Source organism: Erpetoichthys calabaricus, chromosome 3 (assembly GCF_900747795.2).
Source record: "Erpetoichthys calabaricus chromosome 3, fErpCal1.3, whole genome shotgun sequence".
NCBI lineage: Eukaryota > Metazoa > Chordata > Cladistia > Polypteriformes > Polypteridae > Erpetoichthys > Erpetoichthys calabaricus.
This window is the reverse complement of record NC_041396.2, coordinates 168,493,896-168,517,028: the sequence shown is the minus strand read 5'-3', so window position 1 is coordinate 168,517,028 and position 23,133 is coordinate 168,493,896. Positions and strand designations below refer to the sequence as shown.

The 23,133-nt window shown below is 37.5% G+C and overlaps 1 protein-coding gene across 1 annotated transcript in view; it reads left to right on the top strand.

Annotated features, from left to right (window-relative positions):
- cd109 (CD109 molecule) overlaps nt 1-23,133 on the top strand; it is a 121,819-nt gene that overhangs the window by 1,796 nt on the left and 96,890 nt on the right. Inside the window, exons 2-4 of the mRNA XM_051924726.1 lie at nt 7,939-8,099; nt 16,859-16,887; nt 21,300-21,530. Of these exons, the coding sequence (XP_051780686.1) occupies nt 7,939-8,099; nt 16,859-16,887; nt 21,300-21,530 (421 nt within the window). The remainder of the gene's footprint in view (nt 1-7,938; nt 8,100-16,858; nt 16,888-21,299; nt 21,531-23,133) is intronic.

Below are 23,133 nucleotides of genomic sequence, written 5' to 3'. Positions count from 1 at the left end.
TAAGTAAGGTGTGGAAATCAGTGGTGGTCCTACAGTACATGTTTGGGGCCCTGAGGCTTTAACTGCTATGGGGGCTCCTTTGCCACCAACAGTGAGGTTTGGGTAACCACTGTTCTTCATTGGGGGTTGTTCCATGATAGATCATCACACAATTTGTTTTTATTTTTATTTAAACACTATATCTCAGATTTTGATTAAAATTGCCATACTGGATTCTCTCACATATCAAAGTCATGTGTGTTTAAAAATTTCCAATGTTTGATAGTTTTTGAGTTATGGGGAGAATGAAAATTATAGGGGAATATTATGTACATGCATGATGTATTCATTTTTAATTGAATTTGTATTGAATCACACTGTTATTCATGTGATTAAAAACGCTTCTCATACAGCAGACATCCAATATTTTTAAGCGTAGTGAACTAAACTCGACTGAAAATTTGTGGGCAGAACTGGAAAAGCGTGTGCAAGCAAGGAGGCCTACAAACCTGTTCCAGTTGCACCAGTTCTGGGCCTTCACCAGTAGGCCACACCACCTATGGGGTTATTATGACCCTCTTGATCCTGAATTGTTTTAAGAGGGGGTTAAATAATGTAATGGAATGTTATATTAAAATTTCAAAAGTTAGCTAAATATTAATATTACTAATCAGTGAACTGTGAAGGTCATATAATGAAAATATACATTTTTTCTGTAAGATCAAAACAGGTATTTTTATTCCAGATAGACTCTCATGATATTTTATATTTGTAGGCATAAGTGGAAAGATATGTTTTAATGTAGGGAGTACTTTTATTTTTTTCTTGAAATGGAGGCTTATTAAATATGCATTGTAGGCCCATGGTGCTGAGCAGCCTGCTGTAGTGCATAATCCACGTGAGGCATACCATAATTTAAAAATATATATATTGTTCACACTAATCTGTCATGACATTGCTTCTAAAAGAGTGTGTAACTGAATTAACATGTTTAAATACTTTCAGGGTTTAAAGTAGTGTAGATGCTAAATTTTCATGAACTTGTAAATGGATAGATGGATGATTTTTACAACAGCAAAACATAAAAAAATAAGAAATTTGACAAATGAGAAGAGGCCATTCAGTCCATCAGGCTTGTTTATCCAGCTAAAAGCTAAGCTGTCCCAGTATCTCATCGAGACACTTTTTGAAGGTTGTCAAGGTTTCTGCTTCAACTAAATGTCTCAGAAGTTTGTTCCAGATTCCCATAATTGTTTGTGTAAAGAAGCACTTCCTGATTTTAATCCTAAATACACTTCCGTTTAACGTCCAATGGTGTCGTTAAATATGTGATTCACTGTTATGTTGAAAAAATTCATCTACTTTATCAATGCTTTTGGGATTTTTGAAGACCTGGATTAGATTTCCACATGTTCTCCTAAGCCTGAGACTAAGCAGGTTTAATTTTCTTGAGTCTGTCATAGTACGCCATGTCGCTAAGTCCTGGGGTGCATTTGTCTGCTCTCTTCTGCATAGCTTCAAGAGCTGCTATGTCTTTTTTGTAGCATGGTGACTAGAACTGCACACAATACACCAGATGCAGTGTCACCAGTGCATTATATAGTCTGAGCTCAGCTAAATGAAACAATAACTGCTGTCATACCTTAATGAAGCACTATTTAACATTTGTAGCCCAGTTCCTCATCATGTCACTTTTTTGGGAAGCCCAGAGATGACAATGTATCAGATTATGTTAAAGTACCTCTGGAAATCCCCTGAAGAGCAGGCTCACTGAGGAACTCTTCACATTGTTTCCAGGAAAATTTAAGTCTTGTGTACACATTGTTTATTTACATAGGTACAGTAATTTGACCAGACATCTGTTCATTTTAACATGATTATAAGGACTTAATTTTACACTGAGACATTTGTCCATCTCAAGCTTTGTAGTTATTTCAGACAGTTATGGTACAGAGTAGCAGGTTTTACTGAATTGGAAAATCCGTTTTGCATATACTTTCAAATTATCCTCTAATTTGTAAAGACTTCAAACAGCATTTTAATGCAATCAACATTTAATCTTTTAAATATTTGATTTTTTTGCATGTAAATTATAAGGTTGATTTTGTTAGGTAGCCACACTGTTATGTCACCATATTATTGTGACATGTTCTGTAAATAAATTAAATCAAACAAATGCTTATAAGCAGCCAGTTAATGTGACTTTTAAAACACAGATAAAGAAGGAGATTAAGGAATAATTACATTTCTACAATAATGCTTAAAAGTATAGATTGTGATGTAGGATGGTAGAATGCATGGCTAATGCCTCATGGCTCTGGGGACCTGAGTCTGATTTCTGGGTTGGTGATTGTCAGTGAGGGGACTCCATGTTTTCTATATGGTTTGTGCTGAATGTTCTGGTTTACCCCTATGTTCCAAATATGTGTAGGCCATAGTTACTAAATTTTATTAAGTTAGGCAGAGTGAGTGTGAATGCACATGAGTGAGTGTATTCTGCAGCGGACTACTGCCCTGTTGAGGTTGTATCAACCCTATGTTCCCATAAGCCTGTATTGGAGAAAGCAATTTTAAAAAAGGAATGGATAATTGGAAATAGTGATACCAATATGCTAAAATGCGAGTTATGTGTTAAAAAAATACATAAAAAAACAACCTATGTTGATTGAAGATGTCAACTTCTAATAGGGTTACCCATGGCAAATTGGTCTAAGAGGAGGGTCCAGACAAGGAATAGTTCAGATTAAAGAGATCCTTGTCTGGAACAGTTGAATTATCACTCGGTCTACATTACCATTGTCACCTGTGATCAAAAGGCTAGGACTGTGAGTGCAGGTGGTCAAAATGAGTTTCCTGCATGGGGTTACTGAGCTCACTGTCCATGACAGGATGAGGAGCCCAACAATGTGCAAGTACCTACTACTTCAGATCAAACCAGTTGAGGTGATTTGGGCATGTAACTAGAATGCTCCTTGGACAGCTCCCTCAGAATTGTTATAATTCCTTATCTAAAACTGGACAGATCTGACATCACAGTAGTTCTGTACAAGAAAGGCCAGAGCAGGCTGTACTTCCCAAGGAGACTCAGGTATTTTGATGTGTGCAGTAAGCTGCTGGAGACATTTTATCAGTCCATAGTAGACAGTATGGTGTTCTACAATGCAGTCTTCTGGGGAAGCAACCTGAGCTCAAAAGAAACACAATGCCTGAACAAACGTTATCAGGGAAGCCTGCTCTTTCACAAGGTGAACCCTGGACATACTGGGAGCTGTTGTGCAAAAGATGATGATGGCAGAATTGGATGCCATCATGAAAAGTCCCCACCATCTGCACCAGGTCACACTCCCTTGGTCCACTTTTAGCCACAGGCCCATTCCACCAAAGTGTACTAAGAAATGCATCTGGGGGTCTTTTCTGCCCACTACTATCAGACAGTTCATTCCTTCAACCTGACATCCCAAACTAAATACTTATACTCTTTAATTTGTTATTTCTGCACAAGTATACATTTATTTTTTTATTGACTGATTGATTGGCTATATTATTTGTCAGTGTGTGTCTTTGTTTTTAATGTTTCTGCTGCTGCACACATGTAAATTTCCCCTTGGGATTAAGAAAGTTTATCTAATCTAATCTAACCATTAAAGAGAAAAGCTGGGTAGTAATTAATTTTAATGTCATTGTACACCAAAGCTGTAGACAGATTTCATTGGTCTGCAAAAATAATTTTTTTGTTCCAGTCAAAACATTTAGGTGTTGTTTATAGGTTTGAGGGTTGCGAATCCAAATCTGGTAACAGAAGTGTTCTATCACATTCAGTTTCTGAGAGATGAAGGTTTAAAACGTAAAAACACTATTTTAGAGGAAAAAAAACATTTTTAAAAATAAATGGTTTAGACTTGTACAAAAATATAAATTAATCATATACAGTAATTGTATTAAATATAATTACTACTTACAACAAGTAGTCACTTGGTAGTTTTTTCCCCTTATAATCCTCTGAAGGTGTTTCACAGTGGAATGACCAACAGATGTCTGCTCATATTCACTCCCTTCACTATTCATTATTCGATCAAAGTCCTGATGAAACCTCAACCCATGTTCATCAGAGACCGCTCCCATGTTTCAGAGGAAAAATCCTTGTGATTTTCCTCCTTTGTATTCCCAAGAAAATAGTGGCCCACCCTTTTTTTTTCCTTCAATAAAGGGAGGGTGTATATTCTTTTATTGTTTGCTTGCCTGTTACCTAGTCAAGACAAAGGATGGATCAACCAAACCTCTTCTATAAAAACATTTAAATAACAACTTTCACTCTTCTGGACAATGAAAAGACATCTTTTATAACCTTCTAAATATAAATTCCCAGCTATTTTGTTGTAATAGACAAAGAGAAAAAAAATACTGATTGAGAGCAAAAATATGTAGGAAATACTTGATTTTGGGTTGTTTTCCACCTCAAATAATGTTAAGAATGAAGAAGGCTGACATTTTCCAGCTCAAAATATACATCAAATAATATTGAGCCTGACAATACTTATGCCATAAAACAGACGTAACAAAATCAACATTTTTTTTACTATATCTTACGGTATATCTTACAGACATGGTTTGTGATAGAGAAATTCCAATTTCAGAAGTGCATTCAGCACACTTCAGCCTAGAAAGTACAATTATATTTTGCACAAGAGGATTTTGAAGCAGACCAGTGTTTTCATTTGAATAACTGGAATGTGTGCACCGTTATTAAAAAAAAATATATATATGTTGAGTGCATTAGCAGTGTACCCTGATATCTTTTATTCATAGTAGAAATGCAAAATGCAGTATGATTTTCATTCGGTGATATCTGCAGACATGCATGACAACACATGGAGTTCTGTTTTCCTTTCATCCCTTTTCATATTATACCCCTTCTGGGTCTGTCTTTCATTATGTTAAACGTGCACACAGCTCTCCCTGTTTGTTTTGTGGGTGATGGAAAATGGCAAGTAAATTATTGAATTATCTAGCTTATATCTCTACAAGGGCAACCCCCACACTGAAAAAAATGGCATGTCAGATTAAAATAAAAAAAATATGTACATTGGTTGCACATAATCAAATTGTTTTTATCAAACATAATTTAATTATGATTAATGCACTAAATTAATATATCCCGAAACAACATATTTTTATATAAAATGAATGAAACTTTTTCATTCTCTGTTAAATTAATTATATTATGTTAAATGAACATGACTCATGTCAATAAAGCATAATATTTTAACAATTGTTTTATAAACTTTTTTAAAAATGCACTTCACTGAGATACTTAGCTATAACCTTTTAAGGTTGTCAATTATACTTATTCCAGTATCAATTTATAGTTCATGTTCAAAGTTATTAATAAGAAATAAATAGGTTTGCGTATACCAAAATTAGTTTTATTTGATAAAAACAATACAAACCAACAAAAATACAAAAGATTAGTATTCAAAAGCTGTAATGTACAACAGTTGTACAAGAACACTGCTTCTTTGGCTGTGCCAGAATACCATGACCAATGTATAACTAAATATGAACACAAAATGCACCTTGGATAGAGTGTTATGTTATAAAATCCATCCATCCATCCATCATTGAACCCGCTATATCCTAACTACAGGGTCACGGGGGTCTGCTGGAGCCAATCCAAGCCAACACAGGGCGTAAAGCAGGAAACAAACCCCGGGAAGCGTGCCAGCCCACCACAGGGCACACACCACCACACACCAAGCACACACTAGGGACAATTTAGGATCTGCAATGCACCTAACCTGCATGTCTTTGGACTGTGGGAGGAAACCGGAGTGCCCAGAAGAAACCTACGCAGACACGGGGAGAACATGCAAACTCCACGCAGGGAGGACCTGGGAAGCGAACCCGGGTCTCCTAACTGTGAGGCATTATAAAATACATTGATTTATATTTATGTAATTGTATATATTATAGAATAAATGTTAAATATTAGTATAATATAAAGTGCAACAATTTCTGCTTGGCACCTTCTTTAACAAAATTTTTTTTTTTTTTCATTTTCAAACGAGCAAATTCAGTAGCTGCATTGTATTGTATTCGGGTGTATTATTTATTTGCATGTATTAATAGTATTTATCTGGTTGAGCAATGTTATGATAATAATGAACAGAATACTGAAAGTAGTTAACCCATAACGAAAAGTCAGAACCTTTTTTTTTTTTTTTTAAATACGTAAAGGTACGTAGTCAACTTAATAGTACCTTTACTGATTTGTGACAGTATAGTTAGTGAGCATAGTTTGATAAAACATTGAAAGAGAATACAAGGAAAAACGCAAAATGGAGTAATGTTAGTCTGTGTGATTAAATGTTTTAATTGAATATCTGAATATTTCTCACGTGTTTGTGAAACTTTTATTTCACTAACCTTTTGCTCTTAACTGGCAACAATAACTCAAACCCACAACCTGTTGCTTCTTTGAAAGTCACATGACTTTACCGCCAAATTATCCAACCTCCACTGACGATGAATCCGCTTGGCGCTTATTAGTTTCCAGTGAGGACTAAATATAACTATTTTGACTTCAACCTAAATGACTGAAATTAGTATATTGTACATCCCACCAGATTCAATAAATTAAACGTGATTGAGTTATGTTCAAAAGTGGAATATAAACAATACATGTAACATAAAGTAAATACATTTTTGTTAATGCAACAACCTGCCATTTCCCTTTTTTCAGTGCACAAACCCAAACCCTTGAGTACCAATTTGTTCACTTCAACCACTGAGCTTCTATGCATTCTATCAATTGCAAAAGGTCTTATTTTAAAGTAAATTTTCATGCCTTTCTCTTGGTTGATTTACATATATTAACCTCTTGAATGAATCTCTTTTATCTATCTGTAGCTCTCTCTCCAAATTTGTTTTTTTATCTCCCATATGTTTATTTCCTTGATTTTCCTGTCCTCTTCACTTCCAGTCACATCTTCCATTTGGGATTCTATCCTCTTTACTTCTTTAGTCATCCCAACATACCCACAGTTACACCTTCCACTTACAGCTGCATTGTAAAAGCAGGATTTCTAGTTACCTGAAACCTCATCTGTCTAACAGCTCTGAACATTTTAACATTTAATATTTTATCACTATATAGTTATGTGTCACTTTGGTAATACTTTAGTTTAGATACTGCAAAGATGCATTTATTAGTCATATACTGTTATGTAACAAGACCTTAACAAAGGTTTCTTTTGGTCTAAGAACACTTACAAAACATCAATAAAGTGGTTATTTATCTCTGTGCAGAATAACATATTAAGAGCCTTTAACATGCTAGCAAAATTACTTTGAACTAATTTAGTAATTATTTTGCCTTGCATTAAACTTCTTGTTTGTCATTCTATCAGAATCTGGCTGCTTTCCTATTTGTTTTTTTTTTTGTATTTGCAGCATGAGATTAAAATAGAAAAAATGAAAATGTCCATCCATCCATCCATCCATTTTCCAACCCGCTGACTCCAAACACAGGGTCACGGGGGTCTGCTGGAGCCAATCCCAGCCAACACAGGGCACAAGGCAGGAACCAATGCCGGGCAGGGTGCCAACCCACCGCAGGAAAACGAAAATGTTCCTCACTAATAAACAAATTAGTGATTAGTTCACAAACACCTCCTCTCTTTTTGTCTATTGCCAGTCAGCTTCTTTTCTACAAGCTGGCTCTGTTCTCTCCCGAATTATATCAACATTCCCCCCAAATTCTGAGGATGTCTATGCATCTACGTATGTTTTAGTGAGCAGAACCAGATTTACTTACTTTGGTTTGTTATTATTAAAGCAATAATTTTCTAATTTGTTCTCTTTTAATACTTTTCACAGAATAAGAATATTTTTACTCTTGCCATCACTGCTGTAAACTGACAGACTCTAAAAAGCTCAAACATTGCTATTTTTTAATTTCAGCCAGTTGTACTTAATAACAGTACCTAAAATAATCATTCCTGAGAGCTACCCAAGACTTACTGTGGACCTGCTAAAGGACAGTCCTCCTCGGGTGAATGTAACTGCATTGATTCACAGCGATGGACATCTTCTTCTGAGTGCTGAAGACAGTTTCCAAAGAGGTGAGTGTAGCTGGTTCCTAAGGCTGTGAGAAACATAAAAATGTTTTTGAGGCCACTGAACATTGAACCAAACATAACTAACGAACTTCTACTCTCCTAATTTATATCAGACAAAAATAACATTCCAAGACGTGCATTTTCCAGGCTTTTACTTTCGACCAGTCAAGCTACAAGCCCTCTCTCTAAAGGTCTATAAAGAAAAGAGGGCACTTACAACATTATTTACAACCAGGGCTCTAACTGCCATTAAATTTTTATTATTATTATTATTATTTTTTGCCTGTGTACTAATGGAGCCAGTGCATGTGCTCTGAATAAAATGATGGTTTGACAACCTTTAAGTATCAGTAGCAATGTGAGAACAGTAGGAAAAGAATACATTTTAACTTGTCCACCCCAGTGACAGCATAATACTGTAGTGTGAGGTGTATGATCCCTCAGTTAATTATGAGTTTTACCTTCTGAAATGCTGGAAATTAATTAAAACACCAAGACAGCCCTCAAGGGACTCCATGTTAAATGTAGGTTGAGTGAGGGAATCTCTGTTTCACTTTATGGCAGGGATGCCAGAAAAGTTAAGAGATCTGTATGAATTATGAATGAAGTTCATATTTCAGAGAAAGCTTACATTAACACTTTCACTTTCTCTGTTGTGGTTTGGACCTGGCCAAAGACAGACTTACACAAATATCCCAAACACGCTTGTTGAAATAAACAAAATAATACAGTTTATTTAGAATTTAAGGACAATAGAAGATGGATAAATGCAAGAATTTAAATATAGACATATATGTATATAGATGGAGAGATAATAATAAACAACACAAAAAATAAAATTATGGAAGCTTACTTTAACTTTTTCTGTCCTACCGATAAAGGTGCATTACTTATTAATTCTATCTCTTGGCTTAGATAGATCTTTTTCTCACTTATAGAAAACGGCATATATCTTATGAACCCTTATTTTTCAATCCATGGTTTCAAGATGGATAAGTTCATTATTTTGTTAGTAAGCTTCTCATGTTGTATACTGTGGCATTCATTTGCAAACAGCAGCCTCTACGCCGGGTTACCACTAATCCCATACAGAGCCCTCTCTGTCTCTCTCTCGTGTGAGGTGCTGGTCTGCAATTTCTTGCTGGATGTAGGATGAGAACTTCATAATAGCCAAAACTTATCATCGACCAGGTTATTACCTTACTGTGACACCACTACAGTAATACATTAGCTAGCTTTGTTTATTAAATTACAATTAATAGGTTTCAGAATACTGTGGTGGTCTGGCGCCCTGCCCAGGGATTTGTTCCTGCCTTGCGCCCTGTGTTGGCTGGGATAGGCTCCAGCAGACCCCCATGACCCTGTGTTAGGATATAGTGAGTTGGATAATGGATGGATGGATGGAGGTTTCGGAATAAAAGTAATAATTATAGTTTGAGGTGAACTGTGCTTGTTCTTTTCCTTGTAGGCTTTCTCCAGACACGGGAAGAATTTTCAGTGTGCTTTCTTTCTTTGTTAAGAAGCTTAACTCCTTCGTCATCTTTTGTTGCAGGCACTACTTGCGATTGTTTTTGAGGGTTTACACACACAATGTCCTCAGTAGCTAGCAAACTTACACCCTGCCAGGTCAGCTGCTGATCAGTCAACCCCAATCGTTAGCATGGCAAACACATGATTTACTGTATGTAGGTCTCTCTCTTGCTCGTGCTTGCTATTCTGGACTAATGGCAGCCTCGTCGAAACTCCTATGCAGACAAGTACTTTTCCCTTCTAGACCAGCTCAGTTGCTTCAACATCTATTTTGGTCATAGCCCAGCTCTGGGTTTTGACTATGGGTAGCCAAAGTTGGCCAGGTTGAGCTGCAGCTTGATGAGAGATGAGCTGTTAGTTGGGTGATGGTTGTTGATTTTAAAGGAAAGAATAGTGGCCTTGTCATTGGCTTGTTGCATACAAATAAGCCCATTCTTTTGGTTGATCACTGGCAACAATGTTGCTCCTCCTTGAACTTGGGCCTACAGCTCATACCTTCAGGAGACATCCTTGGTTATGATACAAGGTATGGCATTGATTATCTTATCAGATAAGGCGCAAAGCTGCATAATGCTGATGGCCCTATCAGTCAAACTGAGACTTTTTAGCTTGCAATAAGAGTGTCTGGCAGCAGCATATTAAACCCAGATTTGGGTTCCAGCCTGGCTAAATGGGTAATGCCAGTCTGTCCTACATAACCTATTAAACAGTGCCAAAGCTATATGGTATCAATTGCTTTCTTGCTGATAATAAATAAGTTTAAAAAAGTATAACTGTGGAAACATAGAATTGATTCCGCATGTTAACACACAAGACTGTTGTAAAAGCCAAATCTGATTACAAAAGGTTTATCTTTTCATTGACAGGACCAGCAAATAAAAGGAAAACAGTTATTCATCCCAAATAATATACTGTAACATATTTATTTAATTTTTCCGGTGTATATTGTAATAATAAAAACTCTCGGTTATCTGGTTCTGTATATATATATGTTGTACCTCATCTCAATATTTGATATCCTCCATCTGTCAACTTTACATTGCCTTGTGGAATGGTGAGCCACAGATAATTTTCACAGTAATCATGAATTACATATTCTGAACCTATTTGTTTCATTACAAGGTTATGCTGTGTTAGTAGTAAGCAACCTTGATGTCTCACATGTATGCATACACTCCCTCACTTCTTCACGTAAGACCAAGTGACTTTCACTAATTACTATGTTCTGCTGGAAATAACACAAACATTAAGTGGATATGCAAATTCTGCACATAAAGAGGCCTGATTGGGGTTTGAACCCAAGTAACTGGAGCATGAAGGTAGCATCACTAGACACCGAGCCATTATGCCATGTTCAAATGATTCATATTCAATAAATGTAGCTTAGAACTGACACCTACTGTGTGGAAGCAGTGGTGAGCAGTTAAGGAGATTTCCAAAAATGTGCTCACACAGACCAGACGTCAGATGCACAGAAATGAAACTTGAAATGTGCATACACAACTTTCCACACAAAAGCTGGGATTTACAAAAGAAAACTTAATAGGAAGACCTCTTGACCCATCTGTACTCAACATTTTGGAGAAAGTGGGAAATGACAACTCTCATTGATTATATAGGGAAACACAGCCAAACAAGATTAAAGCCGTCTCACACATATAATAATTCATATCACAGAGCAATTATTGTAATTTGTGTGTTGATGTGACAAACATATTAAACCTCAAAAGTGATGAATATGATGTATACACTATATTTTAGTTCCCTTTTAAGAAGGTTAATGCTGCATATTTGCACAGAACGTTTTTGTTTTTTCGTCAATTCATATTGGCTACTTGTTGTCGCTTCTCAAGATTAGAAAACAAAGCACAGTAAGAACACAGATGTGATTCACTCCCTGCATACAGAAAACTTTAAACCTCATGCTCTATTTAGCCTTTTCCTAGTCTAATGTTTTAACACAATATAGCTTATTTGGCACCACTTGAAGACTATGCAAATTTGTTATATATACAGTATGAGGGGAATGAGCTTTTAGGCTGCGGCTCTGCATTCATTTTCCATATGGTCGGGTTGCACTTGCCAACATAAAAAGGCCATTTGCAGCAGTGTCTGGTTTTCCTAACGTAACCGTAGCAATTGACAGCACTCAAATATCAATAAGAGCACATAGCAAGAATTATGCTGCTTTTGTTAACTGTAAGCAGTTACATTCCATTACACACTAGTCATCTGTGATGCCAAGATAAGACTGACAAAACTTGATGGCTTGAGTCAACCCATCGTTCATTTATTTTGAGGCAATGTAACATTGGGAGACAGTGCTGTTGTGCATGATGGCTGGCTTGTTAATTATAACAGATCAGTAATGGCACACTGCATGATAACGTGCAGTGAATACACTTGACTTGAGCATTCCTAGTTTTCATACTCTTTCTCCATACGTTTAGCATTCGTTTGCTCAGAGGTTGATGCACTTGCTCCTTCCTGAGCAGCTTCTTGTTTTCTCCACCCTAGCAGCCCGCTTCTTCTCTTCAGTGTTTGTGTTGCAGTTACTTAGTACGCTTTCCTTAATTTTTCACTTAAGCTGGCACTTAAGTCTTCAGTCTGCCTCAAGAATGATTTAAGATATAAAGAGGTAGGGGAAGTGATTGCGAAGGTGGTAGGGATGAGAACTGCACCCGTATACATGCGCCGCTTGGCCGCCCTGCTGGCCGTTGCCGAGAGTTGATTCTACATTAAAATAAAATAAGAATAAAAAGAGGGTGGCATGGTGGTGCAGTGGGTAGCGCTGGATAAATGCAAGAATTTAAATATAGACATATATGTATATAGATGGAAGATAATAATAAACAACACAAAAAATAAAATTATGGAAGCTTACTTTAACTTTTTTTGTCCTACCGATAAAGGTGCATAACTTATTAATTCTATCTGGGTTCACTTCCCGGGTCCTCCCTACGTTGAATTTGCATGTTCTCCCCATGTCTGTGTGGGTTTCCTCCCACAGTCTAAAGACATGCAGGTTAGGTGCATTGGCAATCCTAAATTGTCCCAAGTGTGCGCATGCTGTGTGTGTGTGCCCTGAAGTGGGCTGGCGCCCTGCCTGAGGTTTGTTTCCTGCACTGTGCCCTGTGTTGGCTGGGATTGACTCCAGCTGACCCCTGTGACTCTGTAGTTAGGATATAGCGGGTTGGAAAATGGATGGATAAAAAGAGGAAATGACCTCGGAGGTTAATCATCACCCCGAAAGCGGATAGTAGACGTCACATAGTATATGTGTACCAAATTTCAAGTCAATATGTCAAACAGTTTGCGAGCTACAGGTGATTTAAAATCCTGGACAGACAAACGGACAGCCACGGTAGCGTATCTATATATATAAAATCCCTATGTGCGTCCAGGTGTCCGTGTGTGGCTGTCATTTGGTGAAGTGCGCATGCGCGGGGCACGGTGCGATGCGCGATATTACTGTCAGAGAACGTTAGAGGCGTTTTACGGAAATACAAACCAGTATTACTGCGAGAGGAAATTAAAGGTACACAATACAGTGACGCATATTACAGCCACATACAAGCCAGTATTACTGTCAGAGGAGATTAAAGGCATATTACCAACGCGCACGCCTGTATTACCGCCAGAGAAAATTAAAGGTATATTACGGACGTACAAGCCAGCGGACATACAAGCCAGCGGACGTACAAGCCAGCGGACGTACAAGACGGTATTCTTCAATAAGGGCGTGCACAAAAAGGCGAGCCTCAAAAGGGCGACCTCAATTGGGCGCAGCGAATAAAGGCACGCATAAATAAAGATCTGCACCATTGTTGCTCTTCACATATTCCAGAGCCATTTCAACTAAATTATCTACGAACGCCTTTATTTGCCGCGCTCAATTGAGGTCACCCTTTTGAAGCTCGCCTTCTTGTGTGCGCTCTTATTGAATAGAGCCGTACAAGACAGTATTACTGTCACAGAAAATTAAAGACACACAATACACGGCGTCAGCCCACGAAGAACGGTCAGCTCAGCAAGTAAACATCAACAAAAGAAAGGCTGAAAGAAAGAAAAATACGACCGACAAAAAGAATGAGGTCAAAGTCCCTTGCCATTTAATATAGACTGTTCCTACTAATGTTTATGCACTACTGTTCTAGCGCCCGTTATTGTAACGGGCTAAATGTCTAGTTATATATAACGATAATTAAATTGTGTGGAAAGTTGTGTATGCACATTTCAAGCTTCTTTTTTATACTGAATGGAATTCAGTATTTCACAATTGAGGCTAACCTTCAATGAAAAGTTTCATTTTCTTAATCTTTAAAGCCCACCATTGAAATGTATCTCCCAGTTTATAGCATGCAATACAAATAGAAAAATTTTTTTTAGCTGTTTGTAAGAGAAAGAAGATTTTATAAACCATTTGAAGGCATTTTGTGTCATCCATGTCGCTATAGTGGTAAGGGATAATAAGCTCATCACAGTCACCTTAATTTTAATTTGTGTCAAACAGTGAATTGCTTTATTTAAGAAGTTAAAGCTTAACATGATATGTGTGTAACACCTGCTCAAGACTTTATTCCACTTGAAAGACTTTTTAACTCTGTAGTAATATAATCTCTTTACTTATAAGAAAAGGTGTACACAATCAATTCACGGCAAATACAACAAAAATTCAGTTTAAATTTATGAACATATAGAAATGTGCCTATTCATGATATATATTGTTAACCCGGTTACTGTAACACAATATGTCTCAATATATTGATGAGTGAAAAATCTGACTTATACACCATATGTATTACCTTATTTCCAAGTTAAGTAGCTTGAATAGGTGTCACTTACAGTTTAGATTGTCCTTGTGTAAATGACCTCTTTTGTTATATTAAAAAAAGGTGCTAGTACAATTGATACTTTTTCCGGAATGTCTTTTACCTGATATGGCAATTACATTCTTTGTTATGTGTTGTGACAATGATAGTAGACACTGTTGATTAGACTGGTGTTTTTGAAATCCATAATGTAAGAAACTGACATATTTATTCAATATATGGATAGCGCTTTGAGTACTGAGAAAAGCGCTATATAAATGTAATGAATTATTATTATTATTATTATTAATATATGAGATGAGTCAACTAAGACCTGAGAAATCCTTATTTATGATTATCTTATTAGATTCTTATGTATTTACTGCAATAATAAAATTCTTTCGCAATAGCATAGTACAGTAAAACACTAAGTTAACATTACTGCTTCATACTTCCATCTCTGTGCAGTTCAGTTTTCATCATCATAGTTTTCATCTCAAATATTTGCATTTTGCATGCTTTAAATTAATCTGAAATGAGTAAGTATGGTTTATAAGTAAGCATGCTCTGCATTAGGCAGGTGCTTGAAACTAAAGGGATATCCTCCCTCTTCCATAAGACCCTAGAATAGGATTAAGTGTGTTCAGAAAATGGATCAATGGTTGTATGAACTCTCTGAATGTCTTGAGTATACGGCAATCAGTGAAGCTCATTCAATGCAACTTTGACATCCATTCTGTGCATTCTGAAAATTGACATTGTTTTGGTAATTCTATCCATATTATTGTAAATCCATATACTGTTCATCCATTGCTTGTTCAACCATCCTTCATTTGCTGAACGTATGTATGCTATATATACATTCTATATATACTATATATATCTACTGTATAATAAAATGCCAAGGTCTGTGTGTCCAGTCCTCAGAACAAGCTGATTGGTCAGTTGGGCTTTGGTGTGAGTATGAGGTGCTTATTGAGGAGTAAAGGCGTATGAGCCATACTGAGAGAGTCGCCTTCAAAGATGGCAAAAATAAAACCAGACAGGAGACCAGAAAGGTGTCTCGAAAGGGCAAAAGGTTGCTACAATCAAGCACACTTAAAAAAAAAAAAAAGTAATAATAATACAAATAAATAATACAATAATTCAAGAGTGAACAATAACAGAAGAATAAACTGTGTATGTGTATGCGTGTGTGTGTGTATATATATTGTGGACCACCAGGGGTCGTACCGCTCCCCAAACTCCGACACAGACAGGCCGAGACACAAGTCTTTCCCAATAACACACCTTTGTTTAAGTGGGGAAGCGTTTTTCTTTTGCTCCTCACTACACAGCACAGTACAAAGCACCAAAGATATAATTCAGTCTTTTCTTCTTTCTCTCTGTCTTTCTCTTCCTCTGTCGCCTCCACTCCTGTTCGCAAGCTTTGTCCTCCACCTCCCGACTCTGGCTCACTGACTGATGGTGAAGCAGCTCCTTTTATTGTGCACCCAGAAGTGCCTCAGGTGTTTCTTGACCTTCTTCTCGCTGCACTTCTGGGCGTGGTGTCCCAAAGGGTTCAGCTGTAGGTGCAGCACCCACGAAACCCAACAGGGCTGCTCCAAACTACAGCTCCCGGCATGACCTGCAGGGATCTGTGATGCAGTAGCCCTCTAGCATCTCGGGGAGGATACTGTCCCAAAGAGGTTCCCTCTCTCCTGTGTTCCGGCCGGGAAATGGTCCTGGCCATTTGTCACTCTATATATATATATATATATATACTGTATATATATATACAGTACATATAAACATTCCTGAAATGAGGCAAGGAAGATTAATAAACTTGTGACCAAAACCCAAAATACTAGACTACACTTTAAGGTGGCATAATGTTGCAAAAAATTCAAAACGTTCACTTACAGATCTTTGCTTCAATCACAACAAGCAACAAGAGTGAAATAACTGAAACTGAATTCCGTACAAATCTAGGATAACATGTCAGGGATAGTTTTTAAACATGGAAGAAGCTGAGCGCTAAAATGAAGGCTCATTGGAAAGAGGAACACAAGCTAAGGTTGAAGGAAAGGAAGGGAAGAGAGAGAGAAGGAGAGGGAGAGGTAGCAAGAAGGGAGATTGCTTACCACATGAGCATGTCATCAAATCACACAGCTAATGCACATCTTGTCCCAGAATGGCCTTAGGTTTTGGTTTTAATGGAGAATATTGATAGATTTGATGAAGGATAAAAATGTTAACTGCCCTTTCTTCTATCATTTTAATCTTTTAAACAAACCACATATGGTATACATTTTATTTTCACAAGAACCAGAAAACAACACTTCACAACATTAAGTTTTAGAAATAAATACAATGTCAATAACTTTTTGTTGACCCACAATAATCCAACTTCTGTCCCTATCCCTTTTTTTCTGTTCCTAGGTATCCTTGGAATGCTTGTTCTCCCACCAGTAAGTAACTTTTAAACATTATGTTAAGCTTGCTAATGCCAAAGGGTAGATAAATATCTAGCAGAAGACCTCCAGGTGAGAGATGGATTCAGAGACTTGTTTCTGCTGAAGGATGGTTTTCTTTCTCTTTCCTGAAGTGTACTGCTCTACATAATATTTTAATATAATATATTTGTTAGAAGCAGATTGCATCTTTTAAAAAATCCTCCAGAGAGAATGTGTGATTCAGAATATTCCTTTTTCAGTATTGAGAGCTAAAAAATTACAGACCACTTACTCTGTGGCATGCTTTCCTTCTTTTTGTTGTGTTGGCTGTGACTCACTCATCCTATTTTTCTGGCATGTTCTCCTACTTCTTGAAAGGTACCGAGCTCTGCTTAGTCTTTGCCATGTTCATGTGGCTAAAGGATATGACATGCAGGTTTAATCGTGGTCAGGACCAAGAAAACAAAAATAACCAGGCAACCTGGAATTAAAGGGTAAGAGGAGAAACAAATGTCAAAAAAGAGGCAAAAGGAATGTCAGAACTAAAAAAACATGACACTAGTGCCTACGTTGCTTTTAAACTAACTATGTTAAAGATTCTGCAAGACTTTGTGTATCCACCATGGAATAACTTACACTGTGACTGTCGCAATATTCATACTATCACTTCAATAACGATTTCTGTGGCACAATATATTCAAAATGTGTTGTATAAACAACAAAAAACAAGAAAATTAAGCCTTAAAAAACAACAAAAAAAAAACAAACTAGACCAATTTCCATTCATCCATCCATCTTCCAACCTGCTGAATCCGAACACAGGGTCACAGGGGTCTGCTGGAGCCAATCCCAGCCAACACAGGGCACAAGGCAGGAACCAATCCCGGGCAGGGTGCCAACCCACCGCAGGACACACACAAACACACCCACACACCAAGCACACACTAGGGCCAATTTAGAATCGCCAATCCACCTAACCTGCATGTCTTTGGACTGTGAGAGGAAACCGGAGCGCCCGGAGGAAACCCACACAGACACGGGGAGAACATGCAAACTCCACGCAGGGAGGACCCGGGAAGCAAACCCAGGTCCCCAGATCTCCCAACTGCGAGGCAGCAGCGCTACCCACTGCGCCACCGTGCCGCCTAGACCAATTTATATATATAAAATACATTATAGTCCACATTTACATGATTAGTTGTCGATATTTGTTGTTATTGTTTCATTTTGGAAGAATGGTAACTAAGACAGAATGACAAATTATTCCTTATCTTTTTTTTAGCACTTTAGTGATGTCAGCATTCATGCACCAAAAACTTCAGGTCTACCGAGTATTCTTGCAACCAAAAACATGGAAGAAAAACAGGGGTAGAGAATGTAGGGATGAGTATAGAATAGCACACATACAGTACAAGTATAATGCCTTAGTGCAGGGTTCCTCAATCACAGTCCTGGAGGGCCGTAGTGGCTGCAGGTTTTTATTCCAACCAGTTTCCTAATTAGAAAGAAGTCCATGCTGATAATGAAACTTGGTATTTAACTATTTAGCTTGTTAATGCTTTCATTCACCCAAGAACAATTTTAATTGCACTGTAGAGTTCCCTTCTGTGAGAACATTATCCATGTGTTTTGTGGACCAGAATAGATTTAAACTTAACAGTCCTTCCAATTCCCCTCTCATTCATTTCTAAACATTTTTATCACAGACGCTTCATGGTAAGCACGTGAGCTGGAGAACTGCTGGTTTATTGGTTATCTGCATCTCATTATTAACTGATGTCTGATTAAGAAAACAGGCAACAGTTAAAACTTAAATGCATCTGCTAAAATCTAAAATAGGCAATTAATGGTGCTGATTGGTAACAGGCAAAAGAACTAAAATTAAGCCCAAAAAACATATTGCTTCAGTAGTAAATAAAAGGGTTCTAATTAAGAAATTGGTTAAAGTGAAAACCTGCAGCCATAGCAGACCTCCAGGACTGTAATTGAGGACCTCAGATCTACAAAGGAACTAAAATTTGTCTTTGATGAATAAAGGACTAACAAGGCATAGAGTTAAACACCAACTTTCATTATCACCAAGGACTGAGTTCTAATTAGGACATGGCTGGAATGAAAACCCGTAGCCACTGCGGCCCTCCAGGACCGTGATTGAGGACCCCTGCCTTAGTGGAAAATGTTTAGGTCCTTGCGTTACAATTTTTCTTTTAGATTTATTACAGAATGAGAACTAACAATATCTTTCCTGGACAGTAGAACTCTGATGGCCATCAACTATGTTGGTTTGTGCTGATCCAGTAGTGAGCGATTCAAAGATACACTGAGACGTTTTCAAAAACAAGTCAATGTTAGTACAGTACACTGATTGACATATAATGTGACCCGTTGGCCCTGTGCCAACCAGCACATGAAGTCATGCATTAGTTCTTCTATTTCTAGAAAATAAAGATGTATATGAACCAGTTAAATAACCAAAGTCAATTATTATAATTGTTCGTACTAGGTTTCAAGTACTAGTCATCTTTTCCCTGGAAAAAAAACTCTATAGACCTCTTCAACAGTTTTGAACTTCACAGTTTCTCATTAGAGATTGCCGTATTTTGTCAGGTCCTGCCCATATCGTGCTTTCGTGGAGTCTTTCTTACTTATTTAAATCAAGCTCCATGTGGATTTTCCCTCCATAGCACATCTGAAAGTGACTTCCAGCATGTCCTTTTAATCCCAGTCCCTTGATCACGGAACATTACTGGGTGTCCATTAATTTTGAGACTTCTAGTGTCCTCAAGGGGTATTTGCTTCAACAGTCATCCTCTAGATCTATCCAGGAAAAGAAAATTATGCCTTGAGGCATCAGGAGTTCCTTGTCCATTTCCCCGAGCTTTCCTTTTTCTTCCAGCTTGGACATCACAGGGTAGAGGAGATAGAAATAGCAAAACATATCCAAATGGACTAAAAAATGGAATTTAAAAATGAAGAATAAACAAGCATCAAAATGAAGTACTGGAATCAAGATGAAACAATAGGATCCAGCATTGTATAGGTAAGCAGGTGCAGAGGAATGGGTCATGAAAACAGACAATGCTGATGCCTTGTACTTGTTTATACTTCAGAAATTAGGGTGACTACAGACCAGTGGCACTTACGTTCTACATCATGAAGACCTTTCAGAGACTGGGCCTGGACACTAAGAGTCCCCTTATGGTAGACAACATGGATCCACTGCAGTTTGCCTATTGGACAAAGATTGGAGTGGTGGATGCGATTATCTATCTGCACCACAAGGCTTATTCTCACATGGAGAAAGCTGGCAGCATAGTGCAGATTAAATCATCAGTGTCTTCTGTACCATTTAGCCATCCCTGATAAGCAGTGAGGTCAGAGGTATTCAAGTGGACGAGCCCATGGTGTCCTGGATAATCGACTACCTGTCCTGTTGACTGCAGTTTGTGAAGCTCAAGGAGTGTATTTCTGATATGGATGTGAGTAACACTGGAGCATCCAGCTTTACACCACCAGCAATACGCCAGAATAATACCTCACTGTGACTGTGACTGCCAAGTCAGAACTTTTTTTTTTTAATTTCATTTTTTTCAATCATTCAAGTGTGTGTTCAGACCACAGTGTGTACATATGTGTGTATATTATTTATTTATTTATTTATTTAAAGAGCTTCTGTAAAAAGCCAAATCTATCTATCTGTCTATCTATTGTCACAAAAACAAGACATAAACAGATAAAGGTTTGGGGTAGCCACCCGTATAATATGGTATCCTGGCTGCAAATTCGTTTTTTTATCAATAAATAGCACTGATGTGCTTACAACTGAGTCCAGAACAAGACTGACAAATAGGGAAAAGGTGTAGACTTTTAAAGGGGAAGACAGGAAGTGAGGTCATAGGGATCTGGCTCATGGTCTTCAGCCATTGGTTTGAGCCCAGAGGTCACATCACAGGGGCCGGAGCCGGTAAGGTCTTCTTCCATTGGCTTAGTCCCGGAAGTGACGTCATGAGAGCCAGGTGAAATCTCCCGGGAATGGTCTACAGGCAAGGGAAAAAAAGAGTCAGTGTACTCTGCCACATCCCGGCATGCCTCAGAACTGCCTTCACTCAAGCCCTTTAGCTGCCTCCCATGCGCACGTTTGTGACACTATCTATCTATCTATCTATCTATCTATCTATCTATCTATCTATCTATCTATCTATCTATCTATCTATCTATCTATCTATCTATCTATCTATCAAGTTTTTAAATAAATATAAAATTGCATATAACTGTTCAAAAGTCATTGCAATCAGACTTTTTTGGAAGACATCATTTATGACGTAGACTGTAATTTTTGACATTATGTTTCTTATGAGAGTATAAAATATGTGACAATTTTTAATAAATATTAAATTAATAAGTTGTCCAACTTGGAACTTTTGCAGATTTCATTGGTGGTTACAGGTCACAAGGTTAACTTGACAGTAAGTGGCTATACAGAGGGTGTGCTGGTTTTCTCTGAAAGTACACAAGTGGATATTGCGGTTAAAAGCTTCACAACCTTCATCCAGACAGACAAGCCACTCTACAAACCTGGGGATGAAGTGAAACTAAGAATTATATCAGTAAATCCTGATCTGAAGGCTTATGAAGGCCAGATAAATGTAACAATTAAGGTAGGTGCCTTAAAGCCAGGAAAAGCTATAAACCTGTTTTGTACTTGAAAACTATATGGATAATTGTTATAATTTGAGGATATCACAGGGTTATGTATGCAGATGGAAAGGTCCATGGTTATTTTAAATAAGCACTTGTACTGTCTGTTTCTATTGTGTCTTAATCAGGTATGTGAGCTGTACTGTCCATTTACTTAAAGAAAATCAAGAAAACTGTTTATGGCCCATATCTATTATTAAACTAACTTTATGGGGTGTTGTTAAATATGGCTCAGGTGTAGACATGTGTTAGAGATGTTCCTGCATTAAATTTACCAATAAATTTATATATATAGTATAGATTTTATTTGTAACAACTAAAATGAATGGTTTAAAGTGGCAAACTTTGGAATCTGCTAACTCTTATTCAAAGGGTGACAAGTCTTCATGGAAGAATAATGGCATGACAGGCAGCACTGATGTTTAATGATGAGAAAGATTCAAACTTCTAGTAAGTCAAGAAGCAACTGTTGTGACTCGGTTTACCCTTGATTTTTATGGGAGGTTGTGGAGGTTTAGAAGGCTTTGAATGACATGTCTGACAGACGCCACATACAAAAGTCCTACAGAGGAAATTGTGGTGCTCAAATGTCATTTTGAGAATTTATATGTAAGGGATCAGAGGACCAATTTATCTTTTATTAGTTGTGACAGCGGGCCTTAATTTGATTGTGTTCATCTCCCAGCTATTGGTTGACCTTTTAGATAAAGATGAGCTGAGACCTCCTCTGGTTTTGGTTAATTTGCAACACTTACCTTATCTTGGCCCAAACATGGAAACAGACCATACATTTGTAGAAAGAAACAATACTGCAAGAGAGAAGGGACGACTTGTTTTTCAAGAAATTCAAATTCATATTTTTGCCAAATTTGGTACTAATGTGGCCAGACGATATGAAGCTTTTGCCTGCTGACATTTTATGAAAATCGTTGACAAATAATCACATCTGCTGTAGACATCACCACTTTTTGCAAGAAATTTGTACAACTTGTACAGTAGTGGCCAAAAATTTTGGCAGTGACACGAATGTTGTGTTTTTCAAAATTTGCAGCTTCAGTTTTTGTGGTGGCAATACACATTGTTTTTATATTATTGTGCAGAGTGATCAACTGCATATTAATTCCTTGCAAAGAGCTTTATTAGCATAAAAAGTTAACTTTATCACAAAAAAAATTTTCACTTATTTTGGCCCTAGCACAAAATGATCAGCTAAAAGTGTCCAGAAAGCACCAGGACTGTCTCCTCTTGAGGAGTCAGTTATGGAATCATGTTTCCAACAGTGCAGAGCTTGCTACGTATTGGCAGCAGATGGGTGTGAGAGCATCTGCACATGCATTGAGGTGAATACTTTTGGATAACAGCCTTGTGACAAAAAGGGCAGCAAAGAAGCCACTTCTTTCCAAGAAAAACATCAAGGACAGACTGGAATTCTGCAGGAAGTACAAGGATTGGATGGCAGAAGACTGGTGCAAAGTTGTTTTTTCCTTCTTCTGTTTGGGACATCTGGAAAATTGATTATAAAGAATGGTATCAAACTGTCCTCCAAGAGCAACTTCTCCCAAC